At 35.9% G+C, this 12,049-nt stretch overlaps 1 protein-coding gene across 3 annotated transcripts in view; it reads left to right on the top strand.

Annotated features, from left to right (window-relative positions):
* The window catches only part of LOC125666362 (uncharacterized), a 45,370-nt gene extending 33,382 nt beyond the window's left edge, over positions 1-11,988 (top strand). For all 3 annotated transcript variants that reach the window (XM_056151898.1, XM_056151899.1, XM_056151901.1), the window contains exons 3-7: positions 1,214-1,391; positions 1,777-1,994; positions 4,312-4,539; positions 6,834-6,902; positions 8,307-11,988. In XM_056151898.1, the coding sequence (XP_056007873.1) occupies positions 1,214-1,391; positions 1,777-1,994; positions 4,312-4,539; positions 6,834-6,902; positions 8,307-8,554 (941 nt within the window). In that variant the 3' untranslated portion in view covers positions 8,555-11,988. The remainder of the gene's footprint in view (positions 1-1,213; positions 1,392-1,776; positions 1,995-4,311; positions 4,540-6,833; positions 6,903-8,306) is intronic.
* The last annotated feature ends 61 nt before the right edge of the window (positions 11,989-12,049 follow it).

The raw sequence follows: 12,049 nt of genomic DNA, 5'->3' as shown, positions 1-12,049 counted from the left end.
ACATAACTCCTACATGGAAAAATGATCATTTTCCAAACCTCATACTTTTATTTTTCTATCGTGCTTGATTTACTGAAAAAAGGGGAAATGATCAAAATATTTTTTCTTTCTTTTCTAATTGGGGAGAGGGGTAGGGGGTGGGGTGGGGAGCAATTGAGGTCAAATGAAATTATGTAATCTTAGGTGGTGTGAAGGAAGATAGATTAAAAGATGTTTCCTTCGTCTTGTTTCTTTCTTTCATCACGGTACCTTACAGAAAGCTGCATGGTGACAATGATTGCACTGTTTGCCAAATGAAAATAAAAAATATAAAAACACACATATTAATTTCATTTTCTGTAATTCAAAAGAAAACCTCCAAGAATGACATCACGCTGTGAACGATGTTTTTGCGGGGTAAGATTTAATAAAGATTTTGATAAAAGTAAAGACAATTTGCACACTGATTTTGACTACGGATGACTCCGTTTGCTTGATCAAGATATTGGGTTCACTGCGGGTGTGACTGGTTGACATGGGGTGCTTACTCTTCCTAGGCACATGATCCCACCTTTGGTATATCCAGGGGTCCATGCTTGCCCAATTCTTAATTTTGTATTCCTTATAGGAGTTATGAGATTGATTGCAGTTCGTTATCTTCACCTCTTCATTCTGATATTAGAAATGTTGTAAAAGTACAAATTTGGTATTCACACTATTCTAGCTATATCCACCTTAGTTCAAAAGGTTTTTAAAAAGTGGGCCAAACACCAAGGTTTGTCAATGTCACAAGGTCGAAAGTCTTGGTACCAAAGATAAGGTCTCTTCATGAGGCATCTACATTTGAAATATCAAAACTCTTCCCCTTGATTCAAAAGATATAGCCCAGGTTAAAATTTGTCCTTACAGTTTGTCACCAAGGCTGACACCAGGGTCATCACAATACATGTAACTCTCTGGACAGTTGTCCTGATGAGCTAAATAAGAACGACATAGAAATTCTCACAGAGCTGACGTTAATATCGACAACACACCATATCGCTGTCTATATGAACATATCAAAATTTTACAAAGGATGTTCCTGTTATTAGCGAATTGTGAATAGCTCTAACACCAGTCAAAATATCAACTTTTCACCCTTAAAATTCCATCAAAACCAGTTTTGCAAGGTCGAGTTAGTCCACTCAGTAAAGACAAAACCTTTGTTAACATTGCAATATATATATTTTTTCAGTCAAGGACCCTAAATGTCGATACAGAGTTCATCTTCCCGAGGCGTCTTGGCACACCGCTTATGACGCATGCACTGGTAGTGATTGGACGTTAGCAAAGATTTCGTCTCTTACAGAGATGTACCTCATCGACTTAGTTCTTCAGGAGGTGAATGGGCTTTTTGACGACCCCGTGGTCAGGTGCGTACAAGCTGTGTATGAACTGAAATTTCAATAAATGCAAGATTGACTTCAACATTAAACTGATGATTACTAATATACCAATGGCGGTTCCAGAGGGGGTTCCGGGAGTTGGACTACCCCCTTTCGTCAAAATCATATGCTAAAAAAGTAAAGATAACGCATTTTGAGGGTGGAACCCCCCCCCCCCCCTTTGAAAGTAAAAAATCAATGATACCTCCCCTTTCAAAAAGTACTGGATCCGCTCCTGTATACTACGTGAGGGTAATCATATCCAATTTACAAGTGATGCACAACAATGCTGAATAGTCAAAAGATTCTCCAGAAAAGTTGAATTCATCTACAAAAATGTACGTTTTTTTTTTTTTTTGTTTGTTTTGTTTAGTGATTCGACAGGTGTTTGGGTTGATGCATTTTTGAGGTCTTCCAACAACGAGAGCATGTCGCAAGATTGTAAATCTCTGGATCCTCAACTCCCAGTCACGGTGACCAGAACGGGCCCCGGCGATATGTTGTGTATATACTATAACCGAACAGCGCAGACATTCTTAACAGATGACTGTAACACAAAGAAAACGTTTATCTGCGAGAGTAGGAGTGAAGGTATTTGATTAGGATGGTTTGATTTTCAATATCAGTAACTTAGAATTTCTGACCTCATTTAGGGCCGCCGCCATATTTTCATCACGTGATCATTCGCCATTTTGGTGCACATTGCGCAGTGTATTGTTCAATGGCAGCGTTTTGCTGTGTTAAAATTTTACGATGTTCCTAAATCACTTTATTGCAATGAGTAACTGTATTAAAACTAAGTAATTGTAGGAAATCAGGTAAAATGCTGGTTAGGCGTTTGTTTTGTTTAATGCATTTTTCGAAGATAATGGTAATGTTTGAATGGAGAGGATGGTGGTTTTGTTTCATTAAAACTATTCGACATGTACCAGTCTAACTAAGCTACTTCACGTATCATTAGTATACAGAGTATTCACAATTTCTGTAAAGAAAAATGTACTCACGGAATGACATAACTGCCCACTATAATCTTCATTAAAATATGAAAAGTCACAAAGTTTTGATTGAAATAGTTCAGTTTAGAAAATAGATAGCTATTGAGTAATAACTCGTATGCATATATATACAGGTGGCTGCTCCTAGGCTTTTGTAAATAATCGTTCCTTGTGTCATCTTTCAATGTGGATTTACATCGATCCTTTAGCATCGCTCAGCATGGTTTACCACTGCAACATGTTCTACTTGAATAATGAATAACATGAATCTACAATGTAATATCTTTTTTCTAATTTTTTTTATGCCTTAGGTCATTATAAATCAAATTATAAGAAATTCGCGATTTATTCGTTTTGTGATTATCGATTTTGAGTATTATGAATATATAGGTCGAAAACACAAGACGCTCGTTTTGCGCATTCGAAAAAGTGGCCTGTCTGGAATTAGAATAATCACATCAAAATATATATCATATAAAGTAGGATTTTTTTGCGATAGATCAGTGGTGAAATTAAGAATAGAATGTTGGTAAAGATCGAAAGAAATTATGAATAAAAATTTCTATAAAGGTTTTAGTGAAAGGCGAAGATAACGAACAATGATCAATCTCATAAATCCTATAACAATACAAAATAGAGAGTTGGACAAACAGTTGGACCCTTGGATATACCAGTATATTTTAGTAGGTCGAAAAAATGTATTTATATCTACTATAACAAGACTGATATTACAGTTTCATTTACATTTGTAAATTAACTATAGCATTGCAACTTCTTATTGTCTTTGAGTTACTAAGATAATTTGGATATATATATATATATATATATATATATATATATATATATATATATATAATTGTTATGGATGAGAACAAACCCTTAATATAGCGTAGGAGAATTTACTAACAAAAGGCAATTAACCAATTAATAAGATTTATTTACAATTAATAATTGAAAGAAAATTATTACAATAGCAAAATATTATAATTAACTTGCGGTAGTTGAACAATAAATCCCAAACAGTATCTACACACACAAATATAACTTCCAAAATCGAATTTCAGTGTATATATACTAGTAATAGGAATGAACTTTCTAGTACAGTCTGGAAAGACCATGATGCAACCATTACGTAATCTTTCTACTGAAAATAACACGGAGTCTAGAATAATCTCGGTCACACTTGTCAATGAAACAAACATCTTTCTCTAGAACCATCCAGGTCAATTCAGTGCAAATTGCAATACATACATGTTTACAACAAAATACGTATGTTGCATACTAACCCCCCCCCCCCCCCCCCACCCACCCACCCCCAACATTGTTATATGTAAGTATAGATACGTGTATATCCTTCGACTTCCCATCCTGTGGGGATCCGGGTTAGAATAGGTCCTCAGTACCCCTTGCTTGTCGTAAGAGTCGACTAAATGGGGCGGTCCTTCAGATGAGACCGCAAAAACCGAGGTCCCGTGTCACAGCAGGTGTGGTACGATAAAGATCCCTCCATGCTCAATGGCAATAAGCGCCGAGCTTAGGCCAAAATTTTGCAGCCCTTCACCGGCAGTGGTGACGTCTTCATATGAGTGAAATATTCTTGAGAGGGACGTTAAACAACATTCAATCAATCAATCAATCAATCAATCAATCTACTCCTATTCAGTCTTTATTGGATTGTCTTAAAATAAAACACAGAACCGTCGTTTTCCACCCCCTCTGTTGCACATTATATGTTGCCGCTTCGATACGTCATCATCACCGCAATAGCTGCTAACTTAAACGTCACCGTTTGAAAAAGAAAGAGCGACAACTCTTACACACATCCTATTATACTGATGTATAAGAATGTTATTCTTTGTTTTATCAAAATTATATATAGATGTATCATTATTCTGACTATTTTCCTTTAACAGCTCTTCAGGATTGCATGACAGTATCCACGATAACGAATTTGAAGAATGGCAGTCCGTTCGATATTTGCTTGGACGTTGATATTCCATCCGGGACCACGGACTGTAAATCGAGGTGCATTGAGACTCCAGTCTGCTATACCTTCACGGGTGATTGCTATCTCTTTCGCTATAAAAACACATGTATCACTGGGTTAGGGAGAAGTCCACCTGCTACACTCACACACAAAAGTAAGTACTTTCTAAATGAATTTCTCAGACAATTTCGACTGATTTGAATTAATCATCTCCTGTGGTGTTGTCAAGATTAATATAAAAAGTCATTGATGGTACATGCACATATAGTACATATAAAAGCTTTTGTTACAAACACATTTCTTTTTTTAAAGTAGTACTTCGTTATATGCTGCTGTCTGACGTGTTTCATACCGATTATTACGTCATTCTTTGCACACTGATTTTGACTACGCATTACTCTGTTTACCTGATCAAGATACAGGGCTCATGGCGGGTGTGAACGGTCGACAGCGCTTCAATAAGCACTGATCAAAAGTTGTTCGTTTTCTCTTTCTTTGTATGTATGTATATATATCTTCTTTAAGCTTTTCACAATTTTCACTTATTCTTACCACTTAATGTGTTTAAATCATCATTGCATCTTGAAGTGAAATGTCCTCATAGTGTATACCATCACGAGTCATTTCATTGCCAGAAAATATTCATATCTAGTGATCAGTCTCTCCCAAAACTTACTTTATTAAACACTACTATGATTCCACTCTGAAGTTGAAATAAAACATATGCTAGAGTTCCTCATTAACAATATTTTCGTAGTCTTTGGTGATCAGGACTTCCAACAGTCTGTTTGAATTCCCATGGACACGACTGGTGCTCCTTTGTTAGCTGACCTGTTTATATATTCCTATGAAGCAGAATTTATTCAAAAACTTTCACGTGAGAAAAACAAATCTCTTGCAGTGGCCTTCAATTCGACATTTAGATATAACGACGACATCTTATCTATTAACAATAAGCATTTTCATTCATATGTCGATTCGATATATCCATATAAACTTGAAATAAAAGACACCACATAGTCTTACACTTCCGCTTCATACTTAGATATTTTATTGCAAATAGATATTAACGGCAAAGTAACTGTTCAACTCTATGACAAGCGGGATAAGTTCAGCTTCTCCACCGTTAACTTTCCATATTTATCTAGCAATATTTCATTATCATCTGCATATGTATGTACATATATATACATGTACATGTATCTTATAACTGATTCGATATTAAGGAGCTTGTTCTGCATATGATCAGGGTTTTTTTAAATCGAGGTATGCTACAGACAATCAAGTTGATGGTGCAGGGGTTTTAAAAAGTCTCGTTTAAAGGAACTGATTCTCTACCCCCCCCCCTCCCAAATTCTGTTTTCCACTTTTAATGATTGACATTTACTGTGTTTAAAATGTTTCATAAAAAATTAAGGTTATGCATTATGACAAAAGCTCATTATAGAGAGCTTATTATTTGATTTGTAAACAAAAATTTAGGTATGTTATTGTTTACGAGGTTCAAAAGAAATGAATATCGGAATAAGTTTATAATATATATCACATTTCAAGTATTCTTTAGGTAAAATGTGTCATTTAAAAGTTAAATTTGTGACTGTACAAAATCAATTGCTTTGAATTACAAAATTAATATTCCACTGGTATGTTTTCAAATCGAGAATTTTTCACTCAAAAGCAAAACATTTTTGTGATTCATTGTATATTGTTTAACGTCCCACTGAGAATTTTTCACTCATATGGAAACGTCACCATTGCTGGTGAAGGGCTGCAAAATTTAGGCCTATGTTAGGCGCTTACTGCCGTTGGTCAGGGAGGATCTTTATCGTGCTGTGACACGGAACCTTGGTTTTTGCGTTCTCACCCGATGGACCACCCTATTTAGTCGCCTCTTACGACAAGCAAGGGGTACTGAGGACCTATTTTAGCCTTTTACCCCACACAGAACCTAGTAATGTTTGTGATTGACATGACGTTCGTTATACTAGTAGACCCATAGGCATAACATAGAATGTACATTATTCCTGTATACATCATATAGAATATCCATGTATTCAGTATATGAAAAACTTCAATATCCTTTATACAGTATTTGAAGTTGTTAGACGGAGCTTTTGTAAAGATTTCGGAATCTACTCCAGTAATAACACTAACACGTTCGGCAAACTTCGACAGATTCCGGTAACACACATCTATGAAAGGTGAAGATAACGAACAGTGATCAATCTCATAACTCCTACAAGCAATACAAAATAGATAGTTGGGCAAACACGGACCCCCGGACACACCAGGGGTGGGATCAGGTGCCGAGAAGGAGTAAGCATCCCCTGTCGACCGGTCACACCCGCCGTGAGCCCTATATCCTGATACATGGAATCGACCGAGGTGATCCGAGTGAACACTTACACTGATGATATCATTTGAATTTTTTTTAATTTATAATTTTAGGTTTCTTTATACACAACGCAGCTGACTATCCAGTTTCCAATGCTAAGCCACTTTCTGAATGGTGTCCAGGTACTTATTATACAGTAAAATATTAATAGTTGATGTATATATAACATAGACTGATGATATAATTGTATATGTATATGTATGACATGCAAGGTGAAGATAACGAACAGTGATCAATCTCATAACTCCTACAAGCAATACAAAATAGATAGTTGGGCAAACACGGACCCCTGGACACACCAGAGGTGGGATCAGGTGCCTAGGAGGAGTAAGCATCCACTGTTGACCGATCACACCCGCCGTGAGCCCCATATCCTGACCAGGTAAAGGAAGTAATCATTTACTAGGTCTGATACTGGCGACGTTAGTCAAATCTGTACTGTCCAACTATCATTACAAGGTGAAAAACAACAAACTCACATAAAATTCAAATGCCTGGAAATATTTCTAGCAATTCAAAACTGAGACCCACATAATGCATTGCATTTATTCGCAAACTATAGTATTGTAGCATTTCTGAAGTGTGTCACACTACCGCAACCTCAATATTAGACGTGACTGTACAGGCTGCACCAATAAAAAATATAAATCGAAACCAAAAATAACGAAGAGAAAGATCATTTTCAATGCAGTTCAGAAAAAAAGTTTAATGAAATGATACCACGTGATTAAATATTAAATATCTTACACAATATATGATATGCCAAAAGGATATTAAAAACCTCATGCATCCAAAACTGAATCTGAAGAATGACATATATGTAGCAAGCTCTAACGACCTGATCAGAACAGAAGGCTCACGGCGGATGTGACCGGTCAATGGGAGATGCTCACTTCTCCTAGTCACATGATCCCACCTCCAGCGTTTCCAGGGGTCCGTTTTTGCCCTGCTTTCAATTTCGTATTCTTTATAGAATTGATGAGATTGACCAGTATTCGTTATCTTCAGCTTTTTTAATTGTAAACCTCATGTTTTAAGAAATACATCTGGAGAAAAATGATCTAGAAAAAAATATTGCAAGCATGCTGATGTCGGTCGACCCATAAATTTTATCGCACCAACCAAAACGTAATATCGACCTCCGACTTCATTCTCGGTTGATACTATTTCTGTGGTTATTGTAATGCCATAAAGTGTTTGTGCAACAAGTTGTGGCCCAAATAAAAATAGACTTCGTGCCACCACATGTCTTGTGTAAGTAAACATGACTAAACGCGTGTTCGGTGTAAATGTGTGTCGATACATAACTATGATAGATACATTTAACTGATCTACCTGTATATATCTAACTTTTAGCCTCGTTAAATGTCAGTATATATTATGATTGACATATACAAGTAAGCACACTTTATTTGGATGCTACAATGTATATACATGTAGGTATCAGTGAGTTTTAAAACAATGAAATCAAACATGTCTGAATGATATTTTCAAAATCTTTATTTTCAATAATTGTGTATTAACAGAACTGACTCCGGAAGTTATGCAAGAAAAAATTGATAACATTCAAAGGAATTTGACAGTAAATCGAAAAGAAACCAATCAATACATTCGGACCCTGACCAGTGCCCCAGATGAGAGACGTTCGGCGAGAAACATCGGGATTGTCGGTGTGTCCGTGATATGCGGGGTGTTTGGTGTCATAATCTTATCTGACTGTACCGGTGTCATCAAAGCCATTCAATCCAAATGTGGAGCCGCTAAAGACCGGTGAAGATGTATGGGAGGAATATATATGTGATTCCTGCGGAGGGTTTACACCATGTCATGGCATTCACAAAGATGTATTTAAGTCCTGTTAATTTCAACTGTCTACGGATTTTGTCGTTTAATTGATTAATCAATGACGTACGACACAATCGGATAGTTGTGTTTTTTAAAAATCAAAATGTTTGTTATTTTGGGGGGGGGGGGGGTGTAATAAAACTCATGTCTGACATGTGACATAAGTACAAAGGAAATGACACAACCAAAGACAGGTACGTACTGGATTTGAAGGAAGAAATTAAAAGGCTTCGAAAATTACGATTCACAAGTGTAAAGTCTTCCATAAGATTCAAATCCACTCTTTAAAAAAGTAAGATTCATTGACGTAAAAATTATTCTGAATAGCATTGTGTGCAGTGTATCCGAGCTCCTCAACAGAGTTTAACGTAAATGTAGATTATATGAGACCATTTCGGATTATAGTTTCCTTCAGTGTTGGACTATGTGCTGGTCATGACCCCCCCCCCCCACCTTACCCAATTAGTTTTGAAAGTAAAGGTACACAATTTTTGGCCATTGGTTTGATGATTTTGCGCAAATTCAAATACACAAAATATTTGCAGAGCACTTCTGAAGAGGAACGAAGATGACTATTTTTGTATGTTTGCCATTTTTGTAATGTGTCTTTGTACTTTAAACATTGTATCGTCTGTTGCCGTTTTGATTTCAGAACGACAACGTCATTTTACCTGTTTGCTTGTTTTTCTCCATTTGAAAATCAGACCTCAAGCATCTTGATAAACAATATTTCTACCTTTGACGAGAGAGACAAACGGCAATATTGTAACGATTTGTGGATGGAGTTGCTACATGTATACAAATATGGACAAGAAAATTATATGAAAATGTACGCATTTTGTCATCATATCAATTCAAATCTTGTACAACCATTTCTCAGGAAATTACAATAATAATCTCTGTTTTAAAAATACATTTGAAATCCTTTTTTGAAAGAATAAGTAATCCCATGTATGTAAAACCCATTGAGAGCGGAAGTTTGACAAACCCCAAGCCCCTAAACCGGATATGAAATTGTATCGGTGTTTTATCCGTCCGTTCGCATACATTTTCTTCGTCTCCGAGATACGCTCTGCGAGTATGAAATTACTAAACTAACAAACTAACAACTTAACTTTATGACAAACGGGATGATTTCAAATTCTCCATCGTCAACTTCCCATATTTATGTAGCAATATTCCATTATCACCTGCACATGGTGTTTACATCTCTCAACTGATTCGATACCCAAGAGTTTGTTATGTGTATGGTCAGTTTTTAAATCGAAGCAGGCTACTAACAAACACGTTGATGGTGCAGGGGTTCCAACAGTCTTGTTTAAAATCAGCATTTTGCAAATTCTATGGTCGTTATAACGATCTTGTTTGCCAACACAACATATCATTGGGTCAAATGATGTCTGACATGTTTCATGCCGATTGTTAGGCCTTTCTTGGCACACCAATTTTGACTAAGGATAACTCCTTTTACCTGATCAAGATATAGGGCTCACGGCGGGTGTGACCGATCGACGGAGGATGCTTACTCTTCCTAGGCACCCGATCCTACCTCTGGTGTGTCCAGGGGTCCGTATTTGTCCCACTCTCTATTTTGTATTGCTTGTAGGAGTTATGAGATTGATCACTGTTCGTTATTTTATTCTCTCATCCTGGTATATTTGAAGCCCGGTATTAAGAAATGCTCTAACAATTTAGATGTGTGGTTGAATGATTGTGCTTAGTCTATAGATGTGCAATGAAGTTTTGGGTGCTGATGTTGACATATATTTTCATGAATGTGTGACATACTTTTGATGAGGGTGATGTTTTTATCGACCTAATGCGATATTTTATCCAAAGTCGAAGTCCAAGGTCAATATACTCTCATCAGGTCGACATAAACGGGCAGATATCAAAATGATATAGCTGGGTTTTTTTTAAATGAGTAACCAAACACTTTAAAAGTAGAAGGTTATAAATCCTGTGATCATTCAATTGTTGTCACGTGATTCTGTTACATGAATAAAACGCTTATAAAGTACATGTAGATACTGCCTAAAGCAGATATGTATAAAACCTTACTGTACTATAACTGTGCCAGAAGAACATATTATTTTTTAATGTAACAAATTATTCACCTTTAATAACGTAACATTGGTGGAAACAAGTGTATATTGATATGAATCCTTGACAAAGACACATCATTGATTTGGTTACATTATACACAGATTTCTAGGAGTGAATAAAATTTTGATTTTTCAAAACTCGCAGACAGTCAGCAGTGTGTAATTTCTCCATGGGAACATGAGTCACTGTAGCATTTATTTTCTGAATATGATGTAGTTAAAATATCCTGGTCAAGAGGATTGGATTCAACAGAAATCTGGCAAAAAAGCTTTAAAAGTTTTATTCAAGTAATGCCATACTGTAAAAACAGATGTGGGTTTAACTTTGATCATTATTTTAATTAAGAAATATATATCTCAAATGTCTAGATAAAAAGAGTACCATAATATTTAATGATGTTTTAGTGTTTCTTAACAATTATTTTACTTTAGAATAATGAATTCCTTGAGAAAAGGCTGTCAGAGTGGAAGTGTTTGTTTCAGAACAATTTTGTAATTCTCTTCTGTCCTTGCATACATATAGTGTATCTTCTGTACATCCAATCAATCCCTCTTATGTAAATCTGTGTGCATATGAATCATAATGTATATGTTGTTTATTGTAAATATTTTTGATGATAATAATGATGATTTAACTTTCACAGTTTTACTTGCGTGGATTTAAGGGCATGTATCGTATATTTATCAATCCCAGCATAGACATTTCTAAGATGTTCATGAAATGCTAACAAATAGGACCTACTGTATACATGTAGATGGAAATATTCGCCCACGTTTTATTTGCACCCCTTTCGCCCTAATTGTCAGAGGGCGAATTTAAGAATGGGCGAAACTATTTTCTCTCATATCCTTCTTTTAACACAGCTATGTCTGGGCGAATTTAAAACGAGGCGAAACTGTCTGCAAGTGCAGAACTTAAGCGAAAATAACACGGGGCGAAAACAACCCTGTATACAGTATTTAAAAGCTTCCTGATGAGAGACCATGGTATTGTGCACGCTGTTGTGTTGTTGCGTTATGAACCAATGTGAGTGCGGTGTTACGTATGACGATATTGATATTGACGTTATCTTATGATCAGTCATATACAATGTCATGTTGCCTTAATAACGATTTTTAATATTTATCTTTACCACGATAATCTGCATATTTTCCAGTTAATGTGTGATGCTTCACACCATTGTTATATTCTTTTATTATTCTTTCTGTGTGTAAGGTGTTCATGCATCAAAATAAACACTCAATAATGCAAAATGTTGAGAGTTTGTTGTTGTTGTTTTTTCTGGAAGATGTTCCCATTTTAGTCGGTTTGCGAAATT

This window comes from Ostrea edulis, chromosome 10 (genome assembly GCF_947568905.1).
Source record: "Ostrea edulis chromosome 10, xbOstEdul1.1, whole genome shotgun sequence".
NCBI classification, from domain to species: domain Eukaryota; kingdom Metazoa; phylum Mollusca; class Bivalvia; order Ostreida; family Ostreidae; genus Ostrea; species Ostrea edulis.
The sequence above is the reverse complement of the archived record's forward strand: the minus strand, read 5'-3'. Positions and strand labels throughout refer to the sequence as shown.